General features: G+C 45.2%; 1 protein-coding gene across 2 annotated transcripts in view; it reads right to left on the reverse strand.

Moving 5' to 3' along the window:
• The window catches only part of PROSER2 (proline and serine rich 2), a 31726-nt gene extending 18421 nt beyond the window's left edge, over nt 1-13305 (reverse strand). Inside the window, exons 1-3 of one of the 2 annotated variants that reach the window (XM_084517774.1) lie at nt 13051-13305; nt 8261-8411; nt 3198-3414 (exon numbers count right to left, since the gene is read on the reverse strand). In XM_084517774.1, coding sequence (XP_084373900.1) covers nt 3198-3332 — 135 coding nt within the window. In that variant the 5' untranslated portion in view covers nt 3333-3414; nt 8261-8411; nt 13051-13305. The remainder of the gene's footprint in view (nt 1-3197; nt 3415-8260; nt 8412-13050) is intronic. The other variant, XM_084517773.1, reaches the window with a different exon arrangement.
• Between the last annotated feature and the right edge of the window lie 3640 nt (nt 13306-16945).

A 16945-nucleotide genomic window follows, 5' to 3' on the forward strand; every position in this document is an offset into this window, starting at 1 on the left:
AGCTGCTGTGATAAATCTGGCAGCATAAATCCAGACCTGAACATCTGATTTCTACAGAAAATCCTACTGCAGTTGAGACAGAACAGACACCAACACCTTGTTTTCCCATTCAAAAATGTGTCTTCAAGGACTGCAATTGTCAAAGATTAACTCAGAGCACCATTGCATAGATAAGGGGGTGAGAAATGTGTTGAAATTAAACTCATCAGCCAACAGCTGACTTCAGAGTCACGCTGACTTTGTTTTAAGCACATTTGGGCACCTGGAAATTCGTGTCCATCTCCTAGCCGTCGCTAACCCGGTGACGGGTTCCACGAGGAGCAATGCCAGCGCAGACTGGGTGCAACAGCAGCCAACAGTCAGCCAAACCAGCTCAAAGCTGTCAGCATAGGCTAAAGCCAGCCCAGGATGCCGTCTGCATTATCACATCCCCAGGTTTGTTTGAATTCCACAGAGGCAATACAAAGGTTATGTTTAGTGACTAATGTGGTTTGACACTGGGAAGCTGAAGAGCCTCTTTCTCGTAATCAAGTACGAAGAAACCTGTACAACGCTGTCGTAAAAACAGGGCTACGTTTTTTTGTGAGGCCATCAGAAGAAGTCCAAGTCAACCCTAAACTTCTGTGCTGTGTCCCCAGTTGAACAGATCCAGGAAAGAGATAAATGAAGAGTCAAGTAAGTTCTAGCTGCTTCTGTTTCAGAACTAAGAATGTCCGGTGTTCCTGGAAGTCTGACCCTCCCTTCCTCTCTCGAGATTGGCCCGGTAAGAAATTATTTATCTTCAAAGTTCACTATCCTCTCCTTCCCTTTAGGCCCCCAGAAGTTTGCTCCCATTTGCTCCTCACAAGAAGGAGCAAAGCTACAGCAGGAAGAAGGTAAGGTTGGAGCACTTTCCCAACAACTAGTTTTTCCTCTTATGAATCCCCTGATCTACTTAGTGGAGCGTAAAAATCTTGCTTTTAATACACAGTTACACAAGAGCACAGAAAGAGAAGTATCTGATGAATACTACTCTTTATCCTGAGGATTTCTAAAGCCTGTTTCAGCAATGAAAATGCACAAGGTGCAAGACAGTAGAATATTGTTTTCTTACATCAGATCACACACAAAAAAAAAAAATAAAAAAAATCCGAGGAGCACTGAAAACCCCAGTCCTAGTTCCAGGGTTACAGGGTTACAAGTGGCAGAGTTCTATTGCTGTTAGTTCACAGACCCCCTCTCAAACTCAAACTGTGATTATGCCCTTACTCCTGACATTCTGCTCTCAGTAATCTCTCTACTTTTACTGAAATGTGGACAATGAACTGTTCTCTACATCCAAAGAAACCTAAGAGAGGGCTATTCCTATTCCCCTCCCCTCCAAGTGAAGGGGAACACCCATGCCCCAGATCTGTCCTTCCAAACACCCCAGTCAGCAGCCTTATTTACCGGCCACGCCACCCACTCACTGCTAGAAGAGCTTCCACCACTTGCCATAGAAGGGTATCTGTAGCACCAAAATTAACTCTCAGCCTATACTTCACTTCCCTCATGCACAAGCTCGTACCAAGTAAAGGACTAGAGGCTTTAGGAACTTCTCCAGCTGATGCACCAGTCTGATGAGAACTGCCTCACCCCGCAGTCAGGTTGTACTCCTATAAACGACTCCAGCACAGACTGAAGGGATTCTAATTCTAGCTGATGCATCATCATACGGGTTATCACATGGTAAGATCTAGTTAGATTAAGGTAATCTATGTCATTTCCTGACACAGCACACTCAGGATGAGGCTGTACAAACACACCAATTTATATATAGCCTCGTTATTCAATACCGATTTTCTCAAACGACCAGGCTTGTGCTTGCTGCCACAGCCAGGAATAAAACCCAGGGAAACATGACTGGCTACTAGTTGACACACCGGGAAAAAATGCAGTCAAACTATTGCATAAAATTAATTTGTAATTCGTTATTAAAGCACAACTCCCACTGTCATTCTCTGAGATCCAATCAGTTTCCATAGAATAAGCAACATACACTAAATATCCCAGCCCAAGTGGCATACCTGGCTCTTGCCTCATCTCTCTCGCCCTGATGCTTCCTTTTTTTTTTTTTCCCTAGAGCAGATCAGAAACAGTTAAGGGACTAAATGTAGTACTATTTGTTTTGCCTTTTTACTAGCAATACAAGCTGAAGGACAAAGCAGAATATTAACTACAGTGTGGTATTTTTGTTAGAAACAACCAAGAACAAACACCTTTAGGATTACCTCCAGTTGCCAACGAGCTCATGAAGGAGCACGAAACAGAGCATTTCTGAGTTATACAGAAAAACACAGGTACCAACTTGCTAACTTATTCTTTCACAACAAGCTACTTCCCTAAAAGAAAGCTGGCAGGGAGGGCAGAGGGGAAGAGATGGAAAGCTTAATCTCATGTTTAATGCAAGAGCGAGATTTAGGATCCCATTTGGGGAAAGCATGTTTAGCAGAGTGCTCTCTCCCCAATTAAAAGCGGACGCTTTCCAAACAGCTGTGATAATGAAGAAAACGCACAGGGAACTGTACCTGCTTTCGAGGCTTCGCATGGCACGGTACAAACCATCCTGCTGAGTTCACTGCCTGAATCATCCTGCTCGTTAGAAACAATGCAGACCTGCATCCTACTCCCTCAATTACTCACGCGCTATTTAAATGGCCGCACACTCATATTCACTAATGCGAGGACAGCTTTGTTTGTGGTGAGCTCTTTGTTACTCACCTAATTACACGAAGGAATAAGCTGAGAGCTTCGTTCAGTAGTGTCAACAAAGACCTTCAGCAAGGAACAGCATATTGAGCCGAGCACCATCCTTGGGCTCCTTTACCCTCACTTTAAGTCATTCCTAGAGCTACACCGAACCACGCACCACATGAAGGTAGCGGAACAAAGCTACCCAGTGCAATGCACATCCTAAATGCTGCTCCCAGTTCCCTGGAAGGGATGGCCAAGCAAAGGCGCTCTGCAGGCTCTCTGAGACAATCAGACCAGAATTTCAAGCTGTGGTACCAGACCAGAACACTTCTAGCCTTCCAGCTGGTTAACAACCAAGACCATAGCCAGCCATTTAGTGCTGGAACTTGCAAAGATCAATGCTTAAAAAAAAATAAATCTTGTGATGTGAACAAAGCTACTTGTGTGTTTTTTATCACTAAGCAGAAGGCCCATTAAGCACTTACCATAGCAAGATTTTTGCACCTTGCTTGGTTGCCACGGTTCTCCATTCTGCTGCCACTCTCCATGCTCCCAACCGCGTGCTTTGGAGAGATTTCGGATGTTGCTTCAGGAAAATCTGAGAGGAGATTTCTAGGCATCACACCCTCCTGGACTTCCTGACCCCAGCGCAGCGCAGGATGCCATCAGCACATTACGTGTGGTTGCTAGCTGTGCTCATTTCTGAAAACAGAGAAAAGCATGTTATATTCCAAACTGTTCTTAAAATAAAAGGAGGAGAATAAGTGGTAAGAAGATCCTAGCGAGTTAAAATAAGGCTCGTCTTTAATGCTCTGGAACACAGCTACCACCTATGGTCATCTTTTTTAAAAAAAGATAAACCAGTAATAAAATCCCAGAGGTTGAGACCAACAGCCCCAGTTCAAACACCATCTTTTATAAGCTTTTAAACAGTAATTTATCAGACAGCGTTTACTTATAAGAGAAACAGAATCCAGTTCATTTCCTAACACAGTTGAAGTTAACTCACTTGTTCCTCAAGCTGCTTTATGCTGACTGCTTCTATTTAAAGATCTAGGAAGAGAACGTAGTGCCATTTTTACACCATCACATTACATAGCAAAATTGCATTTTAAAGTTTACAGAGCTTTTATTTCACTCAGCCATGAAGAAACAGTGCTTGCACATTTGGGAGGTGCTCACTGGAACAGACACACACCAGCACTTACCAGAGCAAAAAGTCCTCTGCTCTTTAAAGCATTCTAGAACCTGTTCTGTTATATCATAGGATCCCAGAACGGTTCGGGTTGGAAGGGACCTCAAAGCCCCCCCAGTGCCACCCCCTGCCATGGGCAGGGGCACCTCCCAGCAGCCCAGGCTGCCCAAAGCCCCATCCAGCCTGGCCTTGGGCACTGCCAGGGATGGGGCAGCCACAGCTCCTCTGGGCAGCCTGGGCTAGGGCCTCAACGCCCTCAGAGTAAAGAATTTCCTCCTAATATCTAATCTAAACCTCCCCTCTTTTAGTTTAAAGCCATTCATCATGTCCTATCATTATCTGCCTGAGTGAAAAGTTGCTCTCCATCTTTTTATAAGCCCCCTTTCAAGTATTAAAAAGCTGCAGTGAGGTCTCCCTGGACCCTTCTCTTCTCCAGGCTGAACACACCCAGCTCCCTCAGCCTGGCTCCACAGCAGAGGGGCTCCAGCCTCTGAGCATCCTTGTGGCCTCCTCTGGACCTGCTAACATCCTTCTTGTGCTGGAGCCCCAGAGCTGAACGCAGGCTCCAGGTGGGGCCTCACAAGGGCAGAGCAGAGGGGCACAATCCCCTCTCTCCCCTGCTGATGCAGCCCAGGGCCCAGTTGCCTGCAAGCACACACTGCTGGCTCGTGTCAAGTTTTTTGCCCAGCAGAACCCCCAGGTCCTTCTCTGCAGGGCTGCTCTCAAGGAGTTCTCTACTCATTCGTGTCTGGGATTGCCCTGACCCAGGTACAGCACCTCACACTTGGGCTTGCTGAACCTCATCAGGCCCACTTTTCTAGCCTTGTCTCCCAAAAACACTCCAGCAGAACTTCTTCCTTCGTTTTCCAAAGTACCACAAAGGCAGAAGTCATCCTTTTACACTGCTAGCACAAGCAGGGGGCAGGAAGGAAAGCAACTGAGCTCATCTTTCTCCGATAGCTTAAAACCATCGTTCACAACAAGAAAGAGCATTGTGCTGAAGATCGAGACACCTTGCTCTTCACCAGCCCATCCTTCCAGGCACCCTGCAGGTGGCTAGGAATTAGCAGCGATGCATTCCTCAAAGCAGCTGGTGCCGAGGTACCACGTTACACGCAGCCGCTGGGCAACCAGACACCGTTTCAGTTGCGTGGTATCAGGGTAACAAGATGGTCCCGCTTCCCAAGTGCTTCTCCCTTTATTCTGGTTCACGAGGTGACACGAGAAGCAAAGCCCAGTCCGCATTTCCAATTCAATTGGATTGCTTCTCCTGCCTCCCTACCCCTGCCAGCCCCGCGCTGAGAAACCCAAGCCTGCCGGTCAGCCGATTAGCATCTCGTGGTGGTGAGATAACATCTGCTGATACCGAGCAACAATTCCATCCCGCCGGTCGCTTCCTCTCAGGAGAGAGCTATGACATTACCAGAGGCACGGCCGAGCACTCCCTCTTCTGTTCTGCAGCACCGACGAGTGTCCCGTGGGAAGGCGCCCGCACAATGTCTTGGAAGCACAGCCCTGCACTGCCACAACTCGAGTGGCTGGTAACTGTCAGCCCTAATGTTCAAAAAAAGGGTGAGATTTAACCTTGGTTTCACCTACACGTTCTTCCTTTCCTCCTATTAATATTGTTAAATATAAATAGTTACAGTGCATCCTCAAGGTCCTTTGGTGATACCACAGAAGCAGAAGCACGCTCTCAGTCCTGGGTTTTGGAATCACACAAGGCAGGTGCACACGGGAGCCCTGCAGCAGCTGCTGCACCTCCGGCTGCCACGTGCCAAGAAGTTATGCCGCAGAAAGCTAAACCTGAAAAGAACACCCTGAGAATAAAACATTTCCTGCAAGAGAGGCTCCACCTCCAACATAAAGCCTGCAGCACCCAGAGGAAAAACAGAGACAGTTTTTAGAAGGCATCTTGGTGTCCTGTATAGGCTGGACACGCCACATCTGGTCCATCCCTTGGTGAGGCATTACAGACGACTCCTAAATTTCTAGAGTTCCACTCAAAACTCTTTGTAAGCTTTTTATAGACTAGGCTACCAGGAGAGGTCAGAGCTCACTGCTTCAGGCTACAGTCAATAGCATAACTGAGACTGAAATTTAAAGACTAATGTAATGAAAATACTCATCCAAGTTACTGAGAAACCAACTAGCCAGCCAAAACTTTGTGGAAAGAAAGTATTTAGGAGCACTGCTCTGCTTCCTCCAACGGCAAGACCTTAGCAAAAATGGGTCCAAGCTTTGTCCAGTGCAATAGAAGTAGCCAGACTCAGTAAAGAAATAAATGTCAAAGCCACGAGCTGTAAATACTCCTGTTATTCATCCTGGAGTCCAGGCTCTGAGGTTTCACAAAGCTCCTGAACAATGAATAAAGGCAGCAAGTGCAACTGGTTAGGAGAGCCTCCCCCACAAGATCAAGTAGCAAGCATTACAGGATTGGCTCTGCCACTGTGTCGCAAGGCTTTGGAGGTTTCACTCGTTTCAGAAAGTCTCTTGCACTGCTCCTGAGCTGTGAGCCTGCAGAAAGGAGGTGATGGAGAAAAAATAAGAGCCAAAACCACAAAGCGAAAGGAAAACACACTTCCTTCTTCAGTCCTTCACATCACCTCTAACACATCAGAGGTCATTATGATCATAAGCTGTTCACAAACATTATTCCTTCTCCCCTTTCTGTTTGTGTGCTTTAAGGGAGAAGCTACTCCTACGTGTTTGTACAATGCTTAATTCAGCTACAGCTGCGTGCTGCTGTACACACGTGTTTTACAGGCAAATTCCCTTCATAACCACAGCTGACACAGGAGACTGCACTCTTTTTATGCCCCCTTTTAGGTGAAAAACTTTATGGATTCGAGATGGATAGAGCCAAGTCTAATGAACTTCTCTTGCTGAACTGATAGCTTGTTTCACTAGGATTGCCAAGGTAACCAGCAAAGGTTCAAAAAAATACAGTAGCCATCATCAGAACAAGTGAGAGCAGCAGGGCCACAGGCAGCTGCTCCTCCTGCCCTTCAGAAACACAGCAAAAAGGAAAGTTGCTTACAAGAGGATTAATTTCTTACTCTATTCAACATATTAGGTTTCTTATTGCTTTGTTTTTCAGGTGTACCCCTGTCCTGTTATGGATTAAAAGTCAACTAATCAGACCGTGACACAAGAGCACAGAAACGTGACAGGAGCAGCACTGCCTGGGGAGAAAACCCCAGATGTTAAAACAAAAGGCATCTTAGGGCAGCTGCGATTCTGTCAGTGGAAACAATCAGTTACACTAGCACTAGCTTTCACAAGGTATTTAGAAGAACACAATTCAAGTATCATGCATATTTGGCAGAAGGTAGTGGGAAAAAAAATGAAATATATTAAAGTTAATATTGAATTTTTACCTCCAAAGATTTGATTTTACTTTGACAGAAGTACACAGTTCAGAGAGACTGCATGAAGCTGCCAAAGATTTTTTTTTTTTAAATACACTATTTATTTTTTTTATTTTTACTGACTGAGATTACTTCTAAATACTAGAACAGAACTTCAGTCAGAAGTAATTGTTTCTGTAGTAGGGGATTGAAAAAAAGTGTTTGTTAATAATCCTGTTTGAAAAATACCTTAATGAGCTAAAGATCAATTCCACAAAAATGGAAGATACCAGGAGGCCAGAAGTCAACAGCTGTATCAGCCAGGAGCTGAGAGCCAGCAAGCAGGCAGCAGCATCCTATTTCCTGCACCATACATTCACAGTAAATAGAGCCAACAATTTCAGGAAGCTATCGCATGTTCCTAAAAGGGCACAGCATCAGTCTTTTCCTCGCTTCATTATACATACAATTTCTAGAATGCACTTCATGAGAACAGTTTCTAAAGCCAGATTCCTAAGCCTAGACTCAGCACCACACATGCTTTGCCAGGTTCGAGCAGTTATTTCACAGGGAAACAAACTGGCCAGTGAACTTCAAGGTTTGTTTCATCCCCTAGCTGTACACAGACATATGAACACACACACAAAGCGTACAATGTGCAGTGTCATCTTCTACTAAGTGGCACTGCTTGAGTTGAAAGCTATGGATCTAAAAAAAAAACAAACAAAAAAAAACATCTGAAAGTACTCTGAGGTCATTCAGAGAGCCACTGTGGGGTAGGTTTTATTAAAAATAATGGTACAGGGGCAGACCAGAGACCTTGTATCACAATTAGCCTCTGACAACAGCCACCAGATGCTGAGGGAAGGGCATATAAAACAAGGCAAGCAGAGCAGGAACTCAGCCCGTCTCCTGCACCTTGTGGTCAGGGCCTTCCAAAACCAGAGCAGGTATCTAACAACCTGATTAGGTTTTGCCTGCATTAAGTGCTCCTGCTACATACCTTTGAGCCAGCTGTACAAGATCACAGGTAAACAAAACAGACTGGCCCACGACACGTTTTCATTGTGCTGCTGTTGTTACAGACTGCTCAAAGTTGGCTGATCCGGTACGGTGGATTCATTTCCTCCTTATGAACAGCCCTCCTTCACTACCTGAAACACAGAGCAAATTCTGGAGCTTTAGAGGTTATTTATTTCCTACTTCTGTGACACTCAGTGCATTTTAACCTTTCTGAGTGGAAGAACAGACTACGTGACAGTGCTGCCCAGAAGGGACATATCCCAGGCCAGTTGGCTCACCAGGAGCACGCGGGATGGCCTGAGGCATTGCTCAGCCCTTTGTGCTGGCACAGAAAAGCCCTAGGATCAGGCAGAAAATGTAAAAGCCTTTCTCATAGAAGGAGCCAACAAAACTGAAGTAACAACCAACAAGGCTAGTGTTCAGGAGCCAAGGTCAATTGAAATTGGCCAACGCGGTTAAACTCAGATTTCTCCTCCAGATCAGAAGCACAGATGCTACGATGCATGCTCCTCAACTGCACGCACAAAATCCAGGCTGTCCAAACCTGAGTTACAGCAGCAGCAACATTTCCTGCCCTTGTTTAGAGAGGGACTGTCATCACAGCACAGCTGGCCAAACAGAAATGCTGACCCCTAAACAGGGCAGCGCGGCTCTCTAAACAAGGGGCAGAGGAAAAGCGCTTTGAAAGACACTTGGATCTCAATCCTGATGACAATTTTCAGAGTAGGTGGAGAATAAATTCAAACATGCTTCACAAACTGGGAACTCGGGGTGCTCTCGTGGTACTGCAGCAGCCTGAGACACGTGTGACTCCCCCCCAAATAATTTCAGTGCTAACAGCCATGTGACACTCCCAGAATTGAAGGGACTTCGAGGCAAATATTTCGGTTTAATCTTCCTGCATTTCTACAGTGCACTCTAACAAACTTTCAAACTTTCCTCCAAAGCTACAAAATCCGTTAGCTGTAGGACTAAAAACAAAGATTCCCTCAGTCTTCTGAACCTGGAGCCTCAAGAAACACACTGAACGTCATTCATACAACTTGCACTAGAATCTGCGAGAGCTGCCAGCAGTGAAATAATTAATCCTGTGTACAGAGGTTTTGAAAGAACGAGATGGGCAAGGCACCAACTCAGAGAACTCAAATCCAGCTATTTCATCACAGACTTAAATAGTTCACCAAAGTAGATCTCAAACTGAATGTAGTAGCCCGCTTAAAATGATCACAAACCAACATTTTCACTGGTTCCTAAGCGATAATTCAATTATTACACTTTTTCTGAGCACAATATGATTTAGGAAATTCAGTGCACTAGGTGACACCTCTGACTATGTTAATCCAACCCTCAAGTTAGCAGAAAGAGAGGGTTCAATAGTGTCCTTCATTCTTACCCAGTCCTTCTCAATACTCAAGAACAGCCTTTCTATTTTATTTTTTTTTAATAATAATATACTTTGGAAATTTTGTTAAGTGAGACAAGAAACCTCTTGAAAAAGCCTAGATCATCATCATCTCATCATTCTCTCTCCACTGTCTGGGACGTGCCACTTTTAAAACAGACAGCAGAGCATCACTACCAGATTTGACAATGATACGCACATTCATCCAGCCTGAAGACAGAATTTATCTGGGAGGAGACTGTAAAACAGATTCTTCTGCATCTTAGCCTCATCCCTTGCAAGCAAGCTTTGTTCCAGCGCATGGCATCAAGAGCAGCTCCAGCTGAATCCCATTGCCTAAAGGTAAGGCAGCCACTGGCATGGGTTTGGATATAACACTGCAGGTTAAGCTACCAGAGGAACATCCCTGAAGTGCTCTCAACCCTCCCCCCCCCAACTAAAAATAAAACTGGTCAGTGACAGGTAGTTACTTTTCTTTAGATTAACGTCTTAGGGGAGGATAAGGCTCTCACTGGCAGCCTATGGTTGAGATTTGATGATCGGTATCTGCTTAGTGAGAAAACTGCATACGATACCCATGGCTATGTAGGGCAATATTAGCTGGGGCTTTAAACACATTGAGGTGATGCCTGAGGTCTCCGCTGACTTCAAATGTTCTTATGGAAATTTCTGCAAAGAAAGCATCCGATTCTTTTAAAGTTACTCGCTTTAAGTCTCCCCTCTTAAAGTCAGGGTGGTGCTCTCCATGAGAGCCACCACTTTGGAAACATGAAATCTACATAAACAATTTTGGGCGCAGACTCCTCTGTAATTAGTCAACTTCTGCCTTGTTACACAATGGAGCCCTAACCCCAGCGATGCTACACCTGTAACGACTGCTACAGTCAGAGCAAGGGTGAACCAAATCCTGTTTTACAGAGCACTTAAGAGGACAAGATAATTTTCAGCCCCAGTGCTTCTGTGTCACTTCGCACACCGGGATTTCAAGTTCCTTGCCTGCATCTGCCTGTGACTGCTGTGATGGCATTGGGAAGAGGGCAGAAGCCATCTGAAGCACAAAACAGAGATGTTTACTTTAAAATGGAGCTAATTTAATGCACATTTCATTCCTCTGCGAGTACATAAAGGTCTGCCTGCCCAAGGCAAATTGAGCTGAAAAGAGCAGAGGCAAACCAGAGCAGTAAATTCTTACCCTGTACGTTCATTGGTATAGCAATAATCAATACATACCTAACTGAGAGGGAGATCTTTAAGCAGCTAGCGACACTGGAAATTAAAATTCCTCGCTTTTATTTTTTAATTAAGGAAGGGGAGGGAGGTGGTAACAGTATTTGACACAGCCTGTCTGGCTGGCTTTGAAAGCCACATTCGTATCATCATTTATTTTCACGCTCCAGTATTTTCGAAGGTCAGCCAGCTTGTGACTTGTCAACTGCTAAGGAGTGAAGTCGCTGCAGTTACTACATCCAGCCAGCAAGCCCCTCCACCGACACTCTGGGTTAATATTTCTCTCAGAGGCATGCATATAAACAAGGAAAAGCAACTGTGGCTGACAGAAAAAGAGTTTTAGGTACACAAAGTAAAGAGATGTAACATAGCATCTCCCTCATTCCATTTCAGACACTATTAGCACTTTATCGTAAAACTTTGTTTTATTTATTCACTGCTGTAAGTAGTCTAAGCAAACCTTCAGTGAGGAAAACACCTCTGAAGCAAATCTATTCCACTTCTGAGAAATACTTAGTATCTTTGTTTCTCTGAGACATGAGTGATATGATGTTTTTCTTTAGTGCTTCAACACCAGCTTTTCCCTTATACGGGGATATTCATTGCAAAGGAAGGAAAAAAAAACCACAATCATTGTTCTGAACTATGGTAGCTGTACAATAAAGCACATCTGCAATGCTGCATTAGTCAAAGGACCCACAGAAGAGTCTTAAAATAATACCTTTTTATTAGCCTATACCAGAAATTGCAAAAGCTTTTAAGACATGCTTTAGGGTTTGGAAAGAAGGTCTTCCTTCTGTTCCCTTCAGAAAAGGGAGGGCACAAGAAAACAATTGTTACATTTATGGTACTTCATTTTTTATAGTTTAAAATCCCAGCAATTAAAAAAAAAAAAAAAAAAAAAAAAAGTAGACAGCCTCCCTCCAAATTTCTTGCCTATTTCATCTGCGTACTTCTTACAGCAGGCATCATCATACACCCACATACAGGACCGAGCACAACAGAGCTCCATTTTCAGCTGCCATCCCAAACCCAAAACTATTCAGGAAACATGCCCTTAAGAGCCTCGATTACTGAAAATCCAGAATCCGGAGTGTTTTAAGGGCTGTGGTTTCTTGCACGCACTCTAAGCCTTGCCTGAACTACCTGAGATCCCAACCTGACGAAGCAGCAGCCATCTCACACATCACCAGATGGCACAGGCACCTGACAGAAGGCAGGCAAAATATTTGCAGCTAGGATCTGCTACTGTTTAAGCCAACAGTTTTTATTTTTTCCCCCCAAGTGTAAAATTAAATTGTGGAGAGTCAGGAAGCTACGAGGAAGAAAAAACCAGCTCCTTGCTATCACCCTTAATCAGTAATGCCACACATCCAAAGCCAAATAATGCAGTATGAGACCTTTTATAAACTCTTTCCCCATACATTTTTTTTTTTCCTGAAGTTGCCTGTTTTTACATGCAGCAGCAAGTTGTTTTTAACCAGAAGGGGCTGGGGAAGAAAAATGCAAAGAAGAGAGAAAAATAACCCTTAATGCAGCTCGGCTAAGGCTTGCATCAGGTAGCAAAGAGGCTGGCAAGAAGTTTTTCCTCCTCTCCTTCGGGCACAAAACTGCGTGGAGCCCAGAAACACCTCTCCTGGGCTCTGAAGCCTCTTTCCTCGGCTGTTAATGTTACACATGCTGCAAATAGGAGCTCAGAGCCGCGTTTTGGCAGCTCTCAGAGCATCGCACAAACCTGCCGGAGGGAACTTTAGGGGCCAAAACCCCAAGGGAGCAGCCGCCGTCCCGAGTGCTGCTTCTGGAACCGCAAAAGCTGACGTGAGAAGGGAAATATCCCATTAGTGAGTAACAAAACCCACGCCGGATCGCTCCCACCGAGGGCTGAGGGCTGACAGGAGTGAGGGGAGCCCCGGGGCTTCTCCCCAAGGGGTCGCTGAGGAAAAGGGAGCGGGGAGAGGCGAAGCCAAGCCGGGCTCGCTGCCCTCAGGGGAGAACCCCTCGAGGAAACCCATTGCATGCGCTTCCCGAGCCCCAGAGCTCCACACAGCGCTAGAAATCCGCCTCGGTAGCTGGTAAAAAGCCGATAGAAAGCCGGTCCCCACGGGCAGAGGAGATTCCCTCAGGGGGAGCCCCGCGCTCACCTGCTGCGGGCAGAAGTCCGCGCCTCTCCTGGCTGAGGCAGCGAGGGGACAAAAGCGGGGTGCGGGAAGGACACCAGACGAAGGACAGCCGGTTCCCGGAGTAACCTCAAAACCCAAAGCGAGCTCTGCTGAGGAGCCGACCCCGCTCTCAAGCGCACTGCGCCCGGCCAACACCCACGGCGGGCGGTTAAAGCGCCGGGCGGGCAGGGGCGGCTCGTCCCGGGTGGGGAGCGGCGCTTGGGCACGGCTCCGCCTAGCCCGGGCGGGACGGCTGTGGCGGTAGAAACGCAGCCGCCTTTGTCCTGAGCCCGCTGGGCAGGGCATAGAGCCGATACTCCTCCCTCCCACACAGCCAAGTGCGGCAGGCTGCAGCGAAATGGGGTCCGGGAGCGAAAAGGGCGGAGAGGGAGGCGAGGGGGGGAGCGCCGTGGGGCCGCCATGAGGGCCCGCTGTGGGGTGGGGGTAGGGGTGCCCGCTTCTCCTGGAAATCCTGAGGTAAATTTCTGCCCAGACTGAGCACTCGGGGCTGTGAGGGCTGTTTTATGTTCTCTGGAGGGTTCTGGGGGTCTCCCAACTACTTTTCATTCAGCACTGGAGGTTGTGGGGGAAGTGGGGAAGGAGCTCAGTTCGCAGTGGCTTCGTGTCTGTGGGGCTGTCTCTCCACTGAACTACAGGGGAATGTTAAGGGAAAAAGAGGTGAAAACAGCCAAAAGTTACTAGCCTGACCCCCTGCCTCCTCACCTGGCTGCATACTCCTTTCCTGAGCCTCTGTCCTGAATGAGGTAAGGGTTTTGTGTGCCTCGTTACATGGTGCCACCCATAACAGCTCCATTACACACACGCTCTATCTGTACTCTTATTACTAATATATCATCATGCTGGCAGGAATTTATTTATAGAAGGTAGTCATTTGTGCAAGGCCACGACAGCCATCAGATTAACAATTCGATTCACATTCCACACCATTGTAAAAAATTCAAGCCACTATCAGGAGGGGACTTTGAACAGCTCTTGCAGAAATCATTATTTCTTGCTCATGCTGTGGTGGCAGAATTATTTCTAGAGCCAAAAGTCCTTTGAAGTACGGAAGAAGGAAGTGTTTCAAAAAGAGGTGACCCTAACCAAAATAAGTGGTGTGACAGAAGTGGAAAGGGGGAGCTGTGTGATTTAGGGCAGTGCGGGTTGGGAAATGGTGGCACCATGGCCAGTCTGCAGCTCTGTATTGAGCGTCATCCAGGGCCACAGGAGTGGTGTCTGGGAGAACAGCAGGTGGTTGGGATCCCAGAAAGAGATTCCCCTTACATAATTTTGGTTAAGTTAAAGTTGGCATCTCTAATCTAAACTGTTCTTTCTACAGTCAAGAGAGATGGTGTGTCTCCAGTGGTCTACGACAGGCTGGACAAACCACATTGTGAGGAAACATCTCCAGTGGACAGAGTAATGGCAAAGCTTGACCAAAGTCCTACCTGTCCTTCTTGACCGGAGGACTACTTTATAGCTTGCTAATGTTAGGTTAGATGAATCCCAGCTCTATTTTTTATTGATTCTGCCAATGACTTGGTATGGGATCATAGGCTATGACTATCCCCTGCAACATTTGTTACACAACATGACAGGGGAGGAAAGTGCTTCATTTTGTAAAGGAGTGATGTGGGAGTTGTGTCTACTCCATATAGCATGTAGACCCTGGTTAACGAAAACATCTTTGGGAAACGCATTTAATTGGACAATGTACTTAAATGCAAGCATGTACTTTACTGATTTCCTGTGTGGGAACATCAATGAACAGATGCAAAGTGCTTTACTATTCATCAGTGTGGGATGTTAGATAACGTCAGTGTGTTATTCTGACAGCATTATGTGTAAGTACATGCTAACTCTCCCTGCTAAAGAGCTAAAGCTCTCTTTGCTGAGTAGGAGATCACCTTGAGGATGATCACCGAGTCCCAGAGCTTTGCCAGTTCCACAATGTTATTTTCTCTATTTCTTGATTTACCCTCAGCACCTTTTGATAGCAGGTCTAGCCTCACATTAAAAATGTGCTCTGTCTACATTTTTCTACCCCAGGTGTGTCCGAAAGACTTTTTTGTCCTTTTGATCATCGTTTGTATGTTTTTTCTTCTTTCCTCGTTCTTCAGTGTTATTGACTACTAATCCTGGAACTAACTTTATTCTGGGGAGCAGCTGTGTGTTGACACATTCTGTCCTGAAGGTGGGGAAATTTATTGTGCACAGTTCCAAGTACACAGCCTATTACTGTGTATTATGGAGAACTTCCCTCCTCTGCAGTACGGAAACTTGTTATACCAGTTTAAAGATATGTCAAGTATGCATCTCCTTCCTCAAACATTAATCATTAATTAGCATGTGATACTGACATTTCTGGTTGCTACTTAATAAAGCAAGACAGTATTTTATGTGCATTTCTAAATTATATCTTACTCCAGCATCAACAGCACAGCACCCAACTGCCAGTGTCAGGACAATCCTATGTATGAGAAGCCCATTTGACAGCCCGTCTGGAAATGTTGCCAGAACCAGAGCCACTGGATCAAGCTAATGTTTGCAAAACTCCTCTTGGCAATTGAGCTCCTTTTCCTTGTGTTATGGATCAAAATTCAAGTTTGGCTTTTTTTTTTTTTTTTTTTTTTCTCACACAGAATGTGCTTTGTTATGTTTATTACTGCAAATAGCTGAGACTGGACACACTGAACTAAGGAACTGTGGTCAAAGAGGATCTTATTCACCTGTTTTGGATTTTCTTCACAAATAGTTTTAATCTTGGGTCTTTGTTTTCCTCTACAAATGACCTGGATTTAAAGAGCAGGACTGAGCAGTCAGAAAGAAAATGTAAAAAGGTGAAAAACTATTTGTTATTTATTTGAATTTATGTAGGCTTAGGAAGCTCCACAGTTAAAATTCAGGGCTCCATTATGCTAAGCATGGGATATAAAGTCAAAAACATCCCTGCTTTAGAAAGCTGGTAATTTAAATTTTGACTGCAAGGCAACACGAAACAGAAATAGGGAATAGATATGTAGTGGGATATAACTATTAAATAAACCAGGTTTAGCTGAAGTAAAGTTTGAGTTACTTTTATGGTCATTGCAGTTGAGTTTCTGTTTGTGGTAACTGTGGTATTGTGGTTTATTATTTGTACAGATTGGCAATTAGAAATCTCAGGACAAGATAGTGGCTTATCATACAAAGTAACAATACAAATACCATCTAGTTAGCATTCCTTATTACTCATGTTTACAATCACTGATCCCACAGGAGATAAGCTTCACAACTCTTTTATACAACTTTTCCTAATGATTGGCCATGTCCTTGATTTCGGCAAGGCATTCCTGGCTAGTGCCCGGATTTGGTGCCCCAGCACACTTTCTTTTTCAGTGCCTAGCTGCCAGGATGGAATCCAAACAGCAAGATAAATTTACAGTGGTAAATTTGGGGATTTGTCTGTGAATCAGCAGCAGACTGACATCCCAGCCCAGATGTCACTGCTGCCTCAGTTGTGCCAGCTCAGTGGCTTTTGTGCACTTTTGTGGTCAGGTCTGGGTAGTGATCCAGATTAAAATTTTATTTTATTTTTTATTTGGGTAGGTGGGGAATCATTAAAAAAATATATATAATTTTGCATTTGGTTTAGAGCATCATTGGACAAAAATCCTTCAGGTTTAGGGAGACAAACAGCAACCTCTGAAACCAGATCCTCTGCCATGGGGATTGGGATACGGAACTCCAGAAATGTTGATCCAGGGTGCAAAAGGACGAAAAAGCATGAACTTTCTCAAAAGATGGAAAGTCTGAAGTCCCATCCTTCTCTGAGCTGCAGAGAGCAACTCCCGTTCCTTCCCCAGGTGATCGGGGTATGTGTGTGTAAAGTGAGAGA

This window comes from Aythya ferina (assembly GCF_964211825.1).
Source record: "Aythya ferina genome assembly, chromosome: 1".
Taxonomy (NCBI): domain Eukaryota; kingdom Metazoa; phylum Chordata; class Aves; order Anseriformes; family Anatidae; genus Aythya; species Aythya ferina.